This window comes from Trichosurus vulpecula, chromosome 3 (genome assembly GCF_011100635.1).
Source record: "Trichosurus vulpecula isolate mTriVul1 chromosome 3, mTriVul1.pri, whole genome shotgun sequence".
NCBI classification, from domain to species: Eukaryota; Metazoa; Chordata; class Mammalia; order Diprotodontia; family Phalangeridae; genus Trichosurus; species Trichosurus vulpecula.
Window position 1 is genome coordinate 53,271,951 of NC_050575.1, and position 18,721 is coordinate 53,290,671.

General features: G+C 37.0%; 1 protein-coding gene across 1 annotated transcript; it reads left to right on the top strand.

Annotated features, from left to right (window-relative positions):
• Positions 1–1,186: 1,186 nt before the first annotated feature.
• On the top strand, positions 1,187–18,483 carry LOC118842060 (butyrophilin-like protein 3). Its single transcript, XM_036749728.1, has 9 exons — positions 1,187–1,289; positions 3,251–3,598; positions 3,813–4,091; positions 15,269–15,410; positions 15,591–15,603; positions 15,640–15,652; positions 15,743–15,769; positions 15,925–15,951; positions 17,834–18,483. Exons 1-9 carry the CDS (start codon positions 1,187–1,189, stop codon positions 18,481–18,483), a joined length of 1,602 nt encoding a protein of 533 aa, XP_036605623.1.
• Positions 18,484–18,721: the final 238 nt, after the last annotated feature.

Sequence of the window (18,721 nt, forward strand, 5' to 3'; positions counted from 1 at the left end):
TAACTTTTTGTAATTAAGTTTAAAATGAATAATTTTTTAAAAAGAAAAATTAAAAATTACCTCTGCAGAGCCAATCAATCAACAAATATTTAATAAGGACCTACTATGTGCCAGGCACACTGCTAAATGCAGTTACTGCATTAAGCCAGTCAGAACTGGCTCCAACCCACTCTCAGAGCCTGCAACCCACAGATCACCTCCAATCCTATCAATACCATCAACCAATCCTTTCTGTCCCACTTCTGCTTTGCTCAACATAGCCACACAACTTTTATTCAATGCTTGTTTCTAAGGAAGAAATATTCTTTCTCCCTTTCCTGCTCCTGTGCACTCTCTCCCAAAAGAGGTTCAATTATTGAGCACATGGTAGCAGGAATGATGGGGAGGAGGAGTAAAAGGAGAATCTCAGAGTCTGTATTATTAGCTTCTGATGTACAAAACAGGCACTATCTCTGCACGCAAAATCCACTGCTTTAGATTACTTGGACTTATGAACTCTAATAGTCCATGGAATGTTTATGGATAATGTGCCATATCAACTCATATCAACTGCAGAACTTTATAGTATTTCATCTAGAAAATATCTTATGAGTTACCTAGCCAACATATGACAGATGAGAAAACAGAAGGTCAGAGAGATGAAATAGTTCACCTAAGACTGCATAGGTCACCTAACTTCTAGTTCAGCTGTCTTTCCACTCACCCAAGCAGAGCAGTTTTACATTAGAGTTACAGGACAAATCTTCTAACAGTGAAGCATGGAGTTGAATGATCAAGCCAGGGGACTGAAGGAAAACTGGAAGAGGTTCCGGAGTAGTCACTGGGCTTTGACTCCTTTTCTCTTCCCTTTTTGCTCTTTTGGTCATGGCTTCAGGAATCACACATCTCTATTCTACCCTTCTTGTCCTATTGGACGTTTGCTCCACTCGTTCTTATAAAGGAGAAAACCCTCCTTCAGTTGTTGCTCTTAGGGGTTTGAAGTTGTCAGGATAAGGAAATATATTTTTGCCCTATGTAAATTCCTAAGGGCATCATATCTTGGCAGTTATGGGACTCCAGTAATCCTAACCGTGAATCAGGGAATTATGTTCATACTTCTGATTTGACTCTAGTGCCTCACACTATCTTCTCTACTAAGTTATCCATTTGCACTTTGTTGCAGGTTCTGATAAGCAGATCCACAGATATGTTGAATGTCCCAGCATTCCAATGCCCTAGTCAAGTCTTCCATCTATTTGAGTATCACCTCTTCTTCATCTCTATTCTTAGTGTCATAGGACTGGGATCAGGTAAGTCTCCCAGTATGTTTCTTCTATCCTCACCCTTCTTTTTACCTTCATGTCTATTCTGCTCAATTGAACTGGGGAAACATTGAGCAACGATTATGTGATAGACATAATAGTTCGGCTATTTAGATGACACACTTGTTCATTGAAGTCCACTAAAAGCCATTTAAATCAGATTCCTATTTTTAGATCTTACCTCTTTATCCTAGCCAGGTAAATTCAAGTTGCTGCTATTATAATATGGTCAGTTCTACACATCATCACTCCTGGAGCAACAAGGCAAAGTAAGCATGTCTGTTCTTGTTGCATTATTTGAGAGGAACTAAAATGTACCTTCTTCACCAAATATGTCTCCCAACACAGGCATAGTGTTTGAAATTTCTATCATTTTGGTCACTTCCTTGGTTGAAACCAGTGAAAGACTTCATTAAATTATACTCCTTCCTTCTTTCCTACTTTTCTTCTTTCCTATTCTCCTTCCTTCCTTCTTTTCTTCCTACTCTCTTTCTTTCCTTCCTTCCTTCCTTCTTTCCTTCCCTCCTTCCTTCTTTCCATCCTTCCTTAAAAATATTTATTCATTGCTTGTATAATAAACTATATTCAATGCTGAAGAAAAACAACAATAAAAAATTTAGAACCTGATCCTTACCACTACCGATGAATATAAGACAAATTAAAATATGTGCATATTTTAAGAATCTTTGATCTCATTGGTTTGGGCTCACCTTCTTTGTTGCTAAGAGGACCTTCTGCTCTATATCACACACATGCAAGCCACATTTAATTCTGGTGCATCATGTGCATGTAAAACTCCTTTGAATCCTAAGTGCTAAGGCCCATTTAATGATGAATCTATCCAAATTTACTTAGGCTGGCTCTTGGACAGCTCAGAAGCCTACAGTTTGTAAACAACTCTTTCTTTTCTGGGACAGAATATCTGGAAAATATATGCCTTTTTTCCATTTTCCATGTTGTTTCAGATTTCAGTTTCATAATCATATTCTCTTGTTCTTTCAAAATTCTGGGAAATAACTAAGATAGACCAAATGACTTTAAACTCATTGTATTTAGGTGAACTTTTGAACTTAAATGAAATAAGAACATGGACCTTGGTGAGGCAAAGTAAATCCTACTCTTTACTTATCTTATTGCTCTACTCAATATTGATATTTTACTCCAGCCTTCTTGGTGCAAAGACTGGGAAGAGAAAGAAAAGTTATTTAAGTAACTTCATCCTCAGTCCCTCAATTCCATTAACATCCTTATCTATCTGAGCATCAGTCTTATCCCTTCTAATGAAGCCTGGTAGAAGGATCCGGAAAGTAAATAGAATCCCTCAGAGCTCAAGATACTTCTACACTTTAATGGACCTGGAATTGTACCAATGTGAGCATTCTCTCCATTGATCTGGACCAAAACTCTTTCATGACTTCTGATCAACTTATATTTTCGAAATATTTGAAGGCCTTCTATGAGAAAGAGGAAAACAGAATTAATCTGAAAAGCTATAAAAGGCAAAAATAGGACCAATTGGAATAAGTTACAGAGAGTATGATTTTAATTCAACATAATAGCCTTTTGATTAGGGCTATCTCAGAATGTGATGGATTGTTTTTTACATAGTGAGGTACTCAATCACTGATAATGAACAAATAGGATCTGAATGATTACCTCTAAGGAATGTTGCACAGGAAATTCTGGCACATCGTGGAAGGTTGTACTAGATAACATCTAAAGCCTATTTCAATACTAATATTTTGCTATTTTATATTATAAGCATATCATTCTAACTGCATGACCCTTGTCTGGTGTCAGTGGAAAAGGGAAAGGTTTCTGTCTGGGTAAAATAGTTGAAGATCAAGAAGGGGCAGTATGGAACCTTCCATTTTGTACCTAAATCAAGCTCTGTGCATTGTATTGACAGATGTCCATGGTTAACAGACCTTTTCCCATAATCCCTACAGCCCAGTTTCAAGTGATTGGCCCTGATGAGCATTTTCAGGCATTGGTGGGAGAAGATGTCATTTTCTCCTGTCATGTCGTACCCAAGATGAGTTTGGAGGATATGGAGGTGAGGTTCTTCAGGAACCAATTCTCTTCTGTGCTGCTTCTATACAAGGATGGGAATGAAGCAGATGAGAAGCAAATGGAGGAGTATCGAGGACGGATCCAGTTTGTGCAGGATGCCATCACTGAGGGGACAGTCTCCTTAAAACTAAACAACATAACCCCTTCAGACAAGGCAATATATGGATGCGGGTTTATCTCGAAAACCTTCTCCCAACAGTACACTTGGGAGCTAGAGGTAGCAGGTCAGTTACTTTTTCAAAGATGTTATATCCTCACCATCTATATTTGATTCAGTTAGCTATAACATACTACTGAAGGGGCCATGCTGCCATGTTGTCATATTCTTTAATAGAAACAGAAAGAAATCCACAAAGTAGCCCAGGGCTAGATAAGCTCTGTTTCTGAATATCTTTGAGATATGCTTTTTGGTTTAACTTTATTTCCTGTTCTCTGCAGCTCTGGGGTCAACCCCTGTTATCTCTCTTGAGGAATATAGAGATGGAGGCATCTTGCTGGTGTGTCAATCAGCTGGGTGGTTGCCTCAGCCAAATGTACAATGGAGACAAGATCCAGGACAACGTTTATCACCAAATTACACAGTAGAACAAGATGATCATGGTTTCTTTTCCATAAAAACCACTCTTACTATAAATGAACATTCAAATAAGAATATCTCATGTTCAGTCCTGAACCTTGCCCTCAAACAAGAGAAGGAATCCAGAGTGCAGGTAACAGGTGAGTAGAGTCTAGAGGAAGGAAATAAAAGGGATAAGGGTTTGAATGACTTGGTAGAATTTATGAATTTGTGTCCTTTTGCAAAAATAGAGGCTGAGGGGAAATGTGTTCAAGATGTATAGTCACAAATGTTTTGGAGAAGGTATCAACATTTTTTTCTTTTTTGTGAAATATATGACAATTTTTCCTAGGCAGTGAAACAATTGCTGTGAAGCAATCTATTTCATGGCCAACGAAAAGAATTAATACTTCAATTAGCACACAGCCAGTTGCTGGCATAAGAATGAGGGAATTTTAGGAAAAAAGTGACAACTATATCCTTGAATTTATGATAGAGACAAGAGAAAATGAGTATAATCTGACATGTACTTTCAATGTGGCCCATAGAAACTGAGTATCCATGTCACATCTCTCACTTTCACAGGTGAGATTTATGTCCTAGGGCAAGGCTTATCTCTCCCTCAGGTTCAAGGCTTTGGAAATTATATTATACTCTATGCTATCACATGTGCTTTCTTCCAAGATTATCAGTTGAACAACAATTTAGTAAGCCATTCTAAAGAGCTTTTAGAAAGATACATTTAATAAAGTGGTACAATAAGGACAAATCATGTAAAACATCCTTCCAAAAGTCTGTAACACTGACGCCATACAATACTGTCCCAGAGTAATGATAGAAGGATGATAAAGGATCCTCTAGACTTTTCAAAGCTCCTATAGTCCTCCTCTAAACAAAATGGGGAGAGAAAGAAGGAAACCTGGACAAAGCTGAAGACATGGCAGAGCCTTCTCCTTTTCATCCCTAGCAGTTTCTACTCAGAGACATTGCTGGAAGGCTACATTTGTTTGATTTCTGGAATTCTTTGATTCTAGATAACTGGATACTTTTATACAGTACACACACACACACACACACACAGACAGACAGACAGAGAGAGAGAGAGAGAGAGAGAGAGAGAGACAGAGAGAGAGGGAGGGATTAAATCCATCAACCAATTAGGACAGACTTCCTGACTATCTTCACTTTGTCAAATGGTTTTCAAAGCCATTTCATACTTTGTTTAAGACCTATGATTGATTGCATTATGGAAAATCTTATTGCTTGCTTTAAATAAGGAGGGATAATGATTAAGTAACAATCAACCAACCCCACACTTTCATCAATTTAGGAAGATATTCAAAGGATTTAAAGGCAAAAAAGTAGAATCACATAGATTAAAATTCTTCAAGGCAAGTTAACAGAAAAGACACGGAATTATTTTGAGTTACTTGCTATCACCAAAGGTGAAGCCATCAATACTTTGCTTCTCATGGGACCTTCCCATCTTACTTTTTACTTCCTTGGGTTGTATGCCTAGTAGTGAGATGTCTAGACCAAGGAATATGAACGTTGTACTAATTTTATTATCATAATTACAAATTGCTTTCCCAATTGATCTGTAGGGAAATTATCTGAACTAAGTGAAATGGGACCTCTTGACAGAGGTATACAGGTCAGTAGAAGTCTAATGACTAGGTATGAAAGGTAGGAGGCTGAGTGACAGCAAAAAAAAAAAAAAAAACCAATTAAGATGCTAAGGACTACTGCTCTTGCTGATAGTGACTTCAGTTTCCTAGCATAAAGATTTTTTGTTTCATAACCTTTCACACACTCATAGAGTACACATCTAATCAACAGCATTGTGTGGCAACTTAGCTTATATAAGTAAGGCATTTTACAGTAGAAGGAGGGGGAGAGAAAGAGAGGGATTAGTCAAAGAAGAAAATGGAAGTATTTGGAATATAACTTGCAGGATTGCATCCCCCATTCAAAGGCTGGAGACAAGGAGGTAGTAACCAAGTGTATTTTTTCCATTGTAAAAGAAATCCTTTTAGGCAAAATTGTAAAATCTTTTATCTAAAAACATCAAGTCTTTACTGTGTCCTTGCACAATTTGTTATACTTTATTTCTCCTTCACTAGGTGTTGGGGACTTTTTACTATTTGTTTACCATATGGCTAGAGGATTGATTAGTCCATCAAGCTATTGCAAAATAATTGTAGTTCTTATTTTTTCCCATAATTTCCCTTTGAAAGTTCTTCAGAAAAATTAAATCTGTACTGCTCAATATCTACATTCATTAAGTTTTTAATATCCTTTGCTTCCTCTTGTCTTCAAGCAGTTTCCTTAACAGTGATGATTATTACCCTTGTTACATTACATTATTATATTATATTGCCCTCTTACCGTAATACATGAGACCTTATGAATATTATGTTAAGGCAGCTGATTGCACAGCAAAATAGGAACTTAGTACAATGAAGCTTATGGGGGTGTTGAAACAAAAATATGTAGCTAAATCATGCAAAATATTTACATAGTGGACATTAATTCATCATACTGAAATAAATTAAAGAGAGAAGAAAAAAGCAAGTTTAAACCTCTTAAAAAGAATGAAAGGTCACAATAAAAAGTAACCTTTGGCCTTTTAAAGCTATTGTTTTGATCAGTAGTAAATATTCAGCAACAATTTGCATACTTACAGATAGGGATCTGTATCTCAAGAGCAGAAATTTTCTGTGGGGCATACTTTTTTTTCTTTTTTTAATTTCTTTTTTTAGTTTTAGGTTACAACACTCAGTTCCACAAGTTTTTGAGTTCCAAATTTTATCCTCCTCCTTCTGCTACCCCCTCTCCACCCATGAGTGCATGTAATGCAATATAGGTTTTACATATACTTTCACATTAAGCTTATTTTCACAATAATCAAGTTGCAAGGAAGAATTATAACCTATGGACCATGAGAAAGAAGGAACAAAACCAAACAATAAATAAAAAGAGAGAGCACATAGTTTGTTTCAATCTGCATTGAGGCTCCATAATTATTTCTCTGGATGTGGTTAGTATTTTGGAGCTGTCTTAGAACCTTGTATTGCTTAGAAGAGTCAAGTCTATCAAAGTTAGTCATCACATATCCCATGTATCTATAATGGTGTATAATGTTCTCCTGGTTCTGCTCCTCTCACTCAGCATTAGATCATGTAAGTCTTTCCAGGTTTTTTATGCAGTCCACCTGCTCCTCATTTCTTATAGCACAACATTATTCCATTACATTCATATACCACAACTTATTTAGCCATTCCCCAAATGATGGCCATCCTCTAGATTTCCAATTCTTTCCCATCACAAAGAGAGCTGCTATAAATACTTTTGTACGTACAGGTCCTTTTCCTACTTGTATGATCTCTTTGGGATACAGTCTTAGAAGTAATATGCACATTTTATAGCCCTTTGGGCATAGTTACAAATTGCTCTCCAGAATGGCTGGATCAGTTCACAACTCCGCCAACAATGTAACAGTGTTATGATTTTACCACATCTTCTCCAGCATTTATCATTTTCCTGTTTTGTCATGTTAGCCAATCTGACAGGAGAGATGTGGTACCTAAGAGTTGTTCTGATTTGCATTTCTCTAATTAATAGTGACTTAGAGCATTTTTTTCATATGACTATACATATCTTTAATTTCTCCCTCTGAAAACTACCTGTTCATATCCTTTGACCATTTATCAATTGGGAAATGCCTTGTATTCCTACAAATTTGGATCAATTTCCTGTATATTTTAGATATGAGGCCTTTGTCAGAGACATTGGTCATAAAGATTTTCTCCCAACTTTCTGCTTCCCTCCTAATCTTTGTAGCATTGGCTTTTTTATACAAAAACTTTTCAATATAACATAATCAAAATTATCCATTTTGCATTTCATAACACTCTCTATCTCTTGTTGTATCATGAATGCTTTCCTTTCCCATAAATCTGATAAATAAACTATTCTTGCTTTCCCAAATTGCTTATAGTATCAGCCTTTATACCTAAATCATGAATCCATTTTGACATACATACATATTTGCATATGGTGTAAGATATTGATCTATGCCCAGTTTCCACCACACTCTTTTCCAGTTTTCCCAGCAGTTTTTTGTCAAATAGTGAGTTCTTATCCCAGAAGCTGGATTCTTTGGGTTTACAAAGAGTAGATTGACTATTGTGTCTTGTGTACCTAACCTATTCCACTGATCCACTCTGTTTCTTAGCCAGTACCAAGTAGTTTGGATGATTGCTGCTTTATAATAAAATTTAATATCTGGTATAGCTAGGCCACCTTCCCTAGCATTTCTTTGCATTAATTCCCTTGATATTTTGGAACTTTTGTTTTCCAGATGAATTTGCTTATTATTTTATCTAACTCTATAAAATAAATTTTGGTAGTTCAATTGGTATGGCACTGAATACATAAATTAATTTAAGTAAAGTTGTCATTTTTATCATATTAGGTCAGCCTATCCATAAGAAACTGATGTTTTTCCATTTATTTAGATCTGATTTTATTTGCATGAGAAGTGTTTTGCAGTTGTGTTCATGTAGGTCCAGGGTTTGCCTTGGCAGGTAGACTCCCAAATGTTTTATAGTGTTTACAGTAACTTTAAATGGAATTTCTCTTTCTATCTCTTCCTGTTGGGATTTGTTAGTAATGGATAGGAATGCTGAGGATTAACGTGGGTTTATTTTATATCCTGCAACTTTGCTAAAGTTATTTATTATTTCAAGCAGTTTTTTTTTACCTGATTCTCTGTGTAGGATCATCATATCATTTGCAAAGAGTAATAACTTAGCTTCTTCTTTGCCTGTTCTAATTCCTTCAATTTCTTTTTCTTCTCTTATTGCCAAAGCTAATTTTTATAGTACCAAATTGAATAATAGGGGAGATAATGGACATACTTGTTTAACTCCTGATCTTATTGAGAATGGATCTAGCTTATCCCCATTACATGTAATGCTTGCTGATGGGTTTAGGTAGATTCTCCTTATCATTTTAAAGAAGACTCTGTTTATTCCTATGCTTTCTAGTGTTTTCAATAGGAATGGGCGCTGTATTTTGTCAAAAGCTTTTTATGCATCAATTGAGATAATCGTATTCTCTCTGCTAGTTTTGTTGTTGATATGATCAATTATGCTGATCGTTTTCCTAATGTTGAACCAGCCTTGCATTCCTGGAATAGTGCATTATTCTTGCTGAAATCTTTGTGCTAATATTTTAAGATTTTTGCATCAATATCCATTAGGGGAATTGGTCTGTAATTTCCTTGCTCTGTTTTATCTCTTTTTGGTTTAGATATTACTACCATATTTGTGTCATAAAAAGAATTTGGTAGGATTCCTATCTCACCTATTTTCTCAAATAATCTATAAAGTATGGGAATTCATTGTTCTTTAAATGTTTGACAGGATTAGCTTCTAAATCCATCTAGCCCGAGAAAATTTTTCCTAGGGAGTTCATTGACGGTTTGCTCAATTTCTTTTTTCTGTGATGGGTTTATTTAAGTATTTTTCTACTTCTGTTAATGTGAGAAATTTATACTTTTAAAAAAACATCCATTTCCTCAAGATTGTCGAATTTATGGGCATACAATTGGGCAAAATAATTCCTAATTATTGTTTTTATTTCCTCTTCATTGGAGGTGAATTCACTTTTTTCATTTTTGATACTGGTAATTTGGTTTTCTTCTTTCTTGTTTTTAATCAAATTGACCAAAGGCTTATCAATTTTATTGTTTTTTTCATAAAACCAGCTCTTAGTTTGTTTGTTTTTATTAGGTCAATAGTTTTCTTGAATTCAATTACAGTAATCTCTCCTTTGGTTTTCAGTATTTCCCATTCGGTATTTAATTGGGGATTTTCAATTTGTTCTTTTTCTAGCTTTTTCAGTTGCATTCCCATTTCATTGATCTCCTTTTTCTCTATTTTATTCATGTAAGCATTTAGAGATATAAAACTGTCCCTAAGAACTGATTTCATTGCATTCCATAAGTTTTGGTATTTTGTCTCATTACTGTCATTCTCTTGAATGAAGTTTTTAATTGTTTCTATGATCTGTGCTTTGACCCACTCATTCTTTAGGATTAGATTATTTAGTTTCCAATTAATTTTTAGTTTATCTTTTCATGGTTCTTTATTACAAATACGTTTAATTGCATCATCATCTGAAAAGGATGTATTGACTATTTCTGCCTTTCTGCACTGGATTGTGAGGATTTTATACCCTAGTACATGGGCAGGTTTTGTGTATGTGCCCTGTACTGCTGAGAAAAGGTACGTTCCTTTTTATCCCCATTCAGTTTTCTCCAGAGGTCTATCATATCTACCTTTTCTAAAATTCTATTCACATCCTTAAACTCTTTCTTGTTTATTTTGAGGTTAGATTGATCAAATTCACAGAGGAGAAGGCTGAGGTCCCCCACTGGTATGGTTTTGCTATCTATTTCTTCCTGTAGCTCCCTTAATTTCTCCTCTAAGAATTTGGATGCTATACCACTTGGTGCATATATGTTAAGTAATGATATTGCTTCATTGTCGGTGCCTTTTAGCAGGACATAGTGTCCATCCTTATCTCTTTTAATTAGATTTATCTTTGCTTTTGCTTTGTCTGAAATTATTAGCTGAAGCATAATATATTCCACTTGAGCCTTTTACTTTTACCCTTTGTGTATCCCCCTGTTTCAAATGTCTTTCTCGTAAACAACATACGGTAGGATTATGGTTTTTAATCCATTCTGCTAGCCACCCCTGTTTTATGGGAGAGTTCATCTTATTCACATTCACAGTTATGATTATTATCAGTGTCTTTTTCTTGATCCTATTCCCCCTCCCCAGTTTATGCTTTTATTTCTTCCTTCTCCCTTCCACTCCTCAAAAGTGTTTTGCTTTTGACCACCGTCTTCCTCAATTTTCCCTCCCTAATGACACTGCTCTCTTATCTTACCCTTTCCCCTTGTTACTTCTTCCCTCCTTTCTATCTGCCCCCCCCCCACTTTTTCCCCTTTCCCCTCCTTCTGCCTGTAGGACAAATTTGATTTCTATACTTATCAGAATATGTTATTCTCTCCTTCAACCAAATCAGATAAGAGTAAAGCTCTAACACTGCTTTTCCCCCTCCCTTCTTTTCTTCTCTGTTTTTGTGCCTCTTCATATGGCATAATTTACCCTTTTCCACCCTCTCCTTACCTCTTCCCCCAGAACAATCCCTTTGCATTCCTTAATTATTTTTTATCATCACATCAGTTACTTTATACTGACAGACTCAGTCTATGTATATCTTTCAATTGTCATAGCAACTGTACCATTCTCTCTCTCTCTCTCTCTCTCTCTCTCTCTCTCTCTATATATATATATATATATATATATATATATGTATATAACATATATAAATCAGTGTAATCCTATATAAGGATGTATACAATTTTCCTTTATTGAATAGCATAGTTTTCCCACCTGTTTGCCTTTTTGTGTCTTTCTTGAGTTTTGTATTTGAAGATCAATTTTTCTGTTGAGCTCTGGCCTTTTCATCAAGAAAGTCTAGAATTCCCTTATTTCATAGTATGTCTATCTCCTTGCCTGAAAAATTATGCTCAGTTTTGCTGGGTAGTTGATTGTTGGTTGTATCCCAAGCTTCTTCGACTTTTGGAATATCATATTCCAATTCCTCCTTTCTTTTATTGCAGAAGTTGCAAGATCCTGTGTGATCGTGACTGTATTTCCACAATATTTGAATTTTTTTCTTTCTGACTGCTTACAGTATCTTCTCCTTGACCTGGTAATTCTGGAATTCGGCTACAATATTACTTGGAGTTTTCAATTTGGGACCTCTTTCAGCGGGTGACCAGTGTATTCTTTCAATGACTATTTTACCCTCTAGTTCTAGGACTTTGGGGTAGTTTTCCTTGGTGATTTCTTGGAAGAGATTTTCCAGGATCTTTTCTTTCATCATGGCTTTCTAGAAGACTACTAAATCTTAGATTGTCTCTCCTGGTTCTATTTTTCAGGTCAGTTGTTTTTCCAATCAGACATTTCATGTTTTCTTCTATTTTTTCATACCTTAGATTTTGTTTGACTGATTCTTGGTGTCTCATAGAGTCATTAGCTTCTACTTGCCCAATTCTAATTCTTAACATATTGTTTTCTTCATTTAGTTCCTGCACCTCCTTTTCTATTTGGTTAATTTTACTTCTCAATGAGACATTTTCCCCATTTGTATTCTGAACCTCCTTAACCATTTTGCTAATTTTACTTTTTAAAGATTTGTTCTCATCAGTGAATAGTTTTTTCACTTTTTTTCCATTTTTTCTTTCACCTCTCTTATTTGGTTTTAAAGTCCTCCTTGAGATCTTCCAGGGATGCTTTTTGGATTGGAGACCATTTCATGTTGCCTTTTGAGGTTTCAGATGTGGGTATAGTGTCAATGCTGTCCTCTTCTGAATTGGCATTTTGATCTTCCCTTTCTCCATAATAGGAATCAATAGTCTTTGGTTTTCTGGTCTGTTTTTTCATGATGTTTGGTTTCCACCATCCCCTCCCCGGTTTCTAAAGTGCATCTCTGCTTCTGGGGCTCAGGGAGCTGTCTCAAGCTTTTTGTATTTGGAACTGTGGGCCTGCTCACTGGTTTCATGCGCTGTGGCTTCTGGTTTCATGAAGTGGGGGAGGGGTGGTCTGGCTGCTGGAAGTCTCCTCTTCCCCTAGGGCTGCTCTACAGCATAGGTGGTCTGAGTTGTTGTTTGTGCTCGTGCCTGCCACTTTCCCTATCTGTGCAAAGGGATATCTAGGGTCCTGGTGCCGATGTTTGTTAGCTCCACCCCCTGGGCTCAGGAACTCCCACTGTTATGCTGAGGTGGGACCTGCTGGGACACCTCTATTCCTGCACTAGTTTCCTTCCACCAACACAAGAGGGGCCCTCTCCCCAACTACTTGAGCTAAAAGGCTACTGAAGCCCCACTTCTGGCTCCTCTATTTCAGGGTTTCTCCAAAGGGAGTATTCTCTGGGTGAATAATGGAGGGATGAGAGCCATTTTGCCTGGTCATCATGGCTCCCGGAAGTTCAAGAAGGCTAGTTTCACACCTTCAAACCAAGTGTAAATGTTGGGCTGGAAGTCTCAGGGGTAGCTGCTTCCATGGCCATTGCTCTTTGCTAGTGTCTCCTATAGCTCTGACAGACTCCTGTCTTGTGCTGAGAGGCCTAGGGATAGGTGTTGTAGCTGGTACTGCCATCGTAGCCTGTGCTTCTGTCCTGGATCTGCTCCTGCTCCCATGTTTTGTGTGCCCAGCTTTCTCCCAGACTAGCACATTGGCTGGGTTCTGCTGCTACTCCCATTTGGTGTGGTCTCATGCCTTTCTGCACACCTGGCACTCCTGATTTACTCAGTCTACTAGTGGTTTCTAACTTTCTCAAATCTGCTCAGATTCACTTTTTAGAGGTAGCTGACAGAATTTGTGAGAGAGCTCTATCAGTTCCCTCCTTTCACAACACCATCTTGGCTCTGCTCCCCTCTTACTTGATTTTCCAAATCCTTTTTGAGGTCTTCCATGGCCTGCAAGCACTTCATATTTTTTCTTGGAGGCTTTGGATGTAGGAGCTTTGACTTAGTTATCTTCTTCTGCATGTGTGTTTTGATCTTCCTTTTCACCATAGTAACTTTCTGATGTCAGAATTTTTTGTTGTTGTTGTTTGCTTATTTTCCCAGTCTATTCTTTGCCTTTTAACTTTGTTCTTAAAATAAGGGTCTACTTCCAGGGTGGAGGGCACACTGTCCCAAGCTTCAGGGATTTGTTTGGGTATTTTCAGAGATAATTTCTAGGGACCCGTAAGTTTTCAATTTTTTAAAGTGTTCTTATTTAAGGAGAAGTGTGTTTACTACTCTCCTGGTCTATGCGCTGGTCTGTGAGTGATGCAAAGCAATATTTTATCCCCTGGAACTGTTACGAGGGATGCTTGGTCCACTGTAACCCTGCTCCACTGGGGCCCCAAGTTCTGATGTGCTAGTGCTCCTCTTTGCCCTAGGGCTGCAACCTGGATCAGTGTATGAGCAAAGCAACAGAGTCATGCCTCAGTGCTAGCAAAGAGACCCCTGTAATCTCCTTCTGACCAATTGTTCAACCCTTTTACCATCTGTGGGCTTAGACCTCGAGAGGCAGCTGCTAACACTGCTGATCTAGTGTCTTTCAAGGTCTGTTCCTGGTTTGCTCTTTTCCTGGGCTGGCACAACCTGTGCTAGCCTGTGCTCCACTCTCACCCAGGTGTGACAGCCCTTTCCTGGCTGATCTGCTAAGTTGTCTTTGGAGTGTGTGGGATGAGATTTCTAGAAACCATCACTGCTTCTACTGATTCATTCACCATGAGGCCTGTTTTTCATTTGCTGGTGCCAGGTCTACCTTATCACAACCTGCAATGGATTGTACTCCTCTCTCACCCTAGTGCAAAAGACCCTTCCTGCCAACCTTCTAAGTTGTCTTGGGCTGGAAAACTATTTCATTCTCTCTTTTGTGGGTTCTACAACTCTATAATTTGTTTTGAGTCATTATTTAAAGGTATTTAGAGGGGTTTGGGGAAGAGCTCAGGTCAGTCCCTGCCTTTCCTCTGCCATCTTGGCTCTGCCTCTTCTTTGGACTTATTTTTAACTGCTCTCCAGAAGGACCAGTTCATAATGCCACCAATAGTGCCTTAGTGCCCCAATTCTTACACATCCCCTCCAGCATTTGTCATTTTCCTTTTCTGTCATTTTAGCTGATTTGATAGATGTGAGGTGGTATCTCAGAGTTATTTTATTTTGCTTTCCTCAAATTATTGGTGATTTAGAGAACTGTTTTCGTATAATTATTGATCACTTTGATTTATTATCTTGAAAACTGTAAATTCATATCCTTTAAAAGATCAGTCTAAGATCCCAGAAGCTATAAAGCTTTGCTGCTTTCATTCTCTGACTCCTCTTTCCACTCCAGGGGTGCGGAACCTGTGGCCTTAAGGCAGTGTGGCCCTGCAGGTCCTCAAGTCCAGCCCTTTGACTGAATCTAGACTTCAAATCTACTAAATCCTTAATAAAAGGATTTGTTCTATAAAACTTGGACTCAGTCAAAAGGCCACACCCAAGGACACAGAAGGCTAAATGTGCTTTCAAGGCCACAGGTTCCCCACCCTGCCTTACACCATGCAATCTCTGAATGCCTTACTTGTAATAATTCACAAGCATATCAGCATTTTTATTATTGTAATCAAAGTCTTGATTATCCTTAATATCAATAATTTTCTCAGCACAAAATATTGGTATTGACTCTGATTTGGCCTTGGATTTTATGTGAGTATCTTACAGATGAGTTCTTCCAGACCTCCCCATGGAGCATTCGTTTCATTGTTGTGATGCTTCTCATCTTGGCTCTCCTTGGTTTTATCATTTTTACCTACTATAATCAAGGTAAAAGGAATGAAGAGGGGAGGGTATTGCAAAAGTCTTTGTGACTTTTACTACTGTAATGCACTTCTTTTTTTAATTTTGTTTTTCTCTTTGGCTTTTTACCACCCCTGGGGAAATGGCTTCTGGGAAAGACCCATTCCCTGAATTAGTTTTATTTCTTGCCATTGGATTTGGTTTCCTTAAAACATTCTTCCTTTCTACAAATCTTGATCTGCCCAAGTTACTTTTCACATGTAATTTTATATTTCTCTTTATTTTTAGAGGAAATTAAGAAAAAGCTGGGTAAGTTTTATTTTATTATTTTGTACCAAGTTTTCTTATGGGGAAGATCTATTTCTCAATTATATTTCATCTCTGATTCATAATTTTTAGACTTAAAGAAAAAAACAAAAAAGGCAGGTAAGAGAATAACTTCTCCCTCATGTCAAATTCTCCTCTCCCTCCTCCACCCACATATCATATGTTCATCTCCCCTTCTAGTTTCTAGTCCCTTTTCCTTGCTTGTCCTTCCTTGTTCCTAGTCCCAGAAATAACATTTAGCTCTCTGTTTTCAGAATGGATCACAGCCACTGAACATTCAGGTAACTGAAACTAGGTTTCTTTTCATAGTCTTAGTTTTCTTTTCTTCCCACCCCAAACATGCCTCCTGCTCTTCTGCTACTTCCTCTTCCCTTATACCTGGCTCCAAAGAAGGAGTTTGGGGAGGAATGCTTTTATTAGTTGCCCAAGCCTTCACTGTTGGGAAAGGGTCAGTAGAGTAAATATGGTGTGGGGACAGTTTGTAGGTCAAATCCAAGGCCTTATTTGAATTGGAAGAGGACAATGGAAGAAAGCTGTGCTGAGTTAAGGGTTGGAACTGTTTATCAGAGTTATTATCCTCTGAAGATATAAGCAATTCAGGAGTATATTTGTATATTTCCTAACCAATTAATAATGTTGCATCCTATTTCTTGTGAATTTTTGAGGCTACACCTCAGATCGTTAGATATTATTTAATTACATGGAGAAACATCTTTCTCCATAAGCAGTTGTTTATATTTCTTTACATGCAAGATTAAATTTATATTAAAATTACTGAATATCTCATCTATTAACAATAGAATCAATAATAAAACAGACATGGATAATCATTTGCAATATATTAGCTGTGATAAATATTACAGTCAGAGTCATCACATACCTTGGTATGGTCTAATGGTAGATGACTTTTCTTCATTTCTAAGAAATAGTTTATTCAAGATATGAAATACGTAATTTATTCAAGATAACAAATAAAGAGACATGCAAAGACACAGAAAAATCTTCTAAAGAATTTTCTTTATCTTCTTGCTAAGATAAACGTTAAAAAGTTTACATCAAGAAAAAGACCTCTCCATCTTCTGTCTCTCTTCCCTATTCAATTCCCTCTGTTCATACCAGAAATATAACTTCTTTAGTCCCTCTCATTTCATCACTCTGAATAGTATCTTCAAACTAACTCCTCATAAAGTTATTTTTTATAATATTTCTTCAAAATAAAAACATTTAACAGTCTCACCAAGAGACATTTCTCAACTTCTTTCTCTCTATTTCTCCCATAATTTATCTCCATAGCTCTCACATAGTAAAAATAAAAACATAGTTTTTCTCTGATTCTATAAAGAGAAGCTTCTAGTATAATGACCATTAAAATTATAACTTGTGACTTTTATGTTCTTAAAAAAATAATAAGTTTCTATGGCCTCTTTCAGATAGACTTTTGAAATAAGTGTATTGGCAGTAAGGGTTTTTAACTTCTTGCCTATGAAATTTTATTTTCAAAAATTCATTAGTAACTGTTTCAATGTAAATTAATTTCTATTGTAATACTACACATTTCATTTCATGCATTCAAAAAACATTCTGAGAATGTATCCATAGGATTCACCAGAATCCTATGGTTAATCCAAAAGTTAAAAACCCCTGAGTTACATGGTACCTCGTTTGAATCAGGTCTCTTTTTCCTCAAGAGGTTGTTTTTGGCCTCTCTTTTCTTTTCTACTTTTCATACTATTTTCATGTAGAAATTACTTGCAGATGAGTCCTCAAGTTTTTATTTGTCCTATATTACTTAACAAGACTTAATTTTAAGGAAAGGAAAGGCAATCAATAACAACTAAAGGAAAAATTTGGGTAATGTTCTCAAATACACAGTAATGACAAGGGATAAGGTAGGAGAAAAAAGCTCATGGGAAGAAATGGTCAGCAGAACTCTACTTAGTGCTTCTTTTCTCACTTTCTCATCCCCTACTAATTTCTCTTTCTCTTATGCTTTCTCTCTCTCCTTTTGCTGATCATTATTCTCTCCCTTTCCTTTCTCATCACTACTTCTCTGCCTCTCTCTGTGTCTCTCATTTTCCCTCTTCTTTTCTTACTTCCTCTTCTCCTTCCTTGTTCTATTACTCTCATTTCTTACCTCCCTATTTTCTTTTTTTCTCCTTCCAGTGGAAGTTACTCTGGATCCAGATACTGCTCATCCCAAACTCCGTGTATCTGAAGATCAGAAATCAGTGACCTATGAAGACACAAATCTTCCAGTGTTTGAAACTGAGAAAAGATTTGAGTTTCCATGTATAGTGGCCTCACAGAGCTTTTCAGCAGATAAACATTATTGGGAGGTGGAGGTTGGGGTTATGAGGAATTGGTTTCTGGGGGTATGTTTGGATGATGTGAACAGGAAGGAAAGGAAAATCCCATTCTCCCCTGAAAAAGGCTACTGGATTTTGGGGATGTTGAATGATTATGAGTATTGTATATACCACCCCACCCAAAAGGCCCTCACTCTCTCAATACAGGCCCATAGAATAGGAGTTTTCCTAAGCTATGAGGATAGCGAAGTCTCCTTTTTCGATGCGACTTCAAGAACACACATCTACACATTCAGTAAATGTAATTTCCGTGGAAAAGCCCTCTACCCATACTTCTGTCCTAGTAAAAATTATGACCAGGAACTTTCAATTCCCATGTCACTTTCTCCTATGTTAACTTTCTCTTCTGGAGATGATACTTCTCAGGTCAACAATAATGATGTCACCAGCCCACAGATAACTCAATGCCTCCTTTCTGTCATCCCCCATCACCTAGGGAAACTTTAATCCATATTTTCTTGACTGTTTTCAAGGCTCTTTTCCCAGAACTCCTTTCTTGATTGCAAGGATCCAAGCACTTTTAGAAAGCGTAACAGCAGAAAAAGAACTATATCAGAGGACCTTTGTCTTGGTCATCTACTATTTGACCTTAGAAAAGATGAATGAAAACTCTTCCAAACATCGGCAGCAATTCCAAATCATATCCTTTTATCATATCCTTTTATGTTGCAATGCTTCTTCATAT

Excerpts from the sequence above, each read along its gene's own strand:
- LOC118842060 (XM_036749728.1), top strand. The coding sequence starts at position 1,187 with ATGTTGAATGTCCCAGCATTCCAATGCCCTAGTCAAGTCTTCCATCTA. Across the intron at positions 4,092-15,268 it reads ATCCAGAGTGCAGGTAACAG|ATGAGTTCTTCCAGACCTCC; the intron begins GTGAGTAGAGTC and ends AGTATCTTACAG. Across the intron at positions 15,952-17,833 it reads CACAGCCACTGAACATTCAG|TGGAAGTTACTCTGGATCCA; the intron begins GTAACTGAAACT and ends TTCTCCTTCCAG.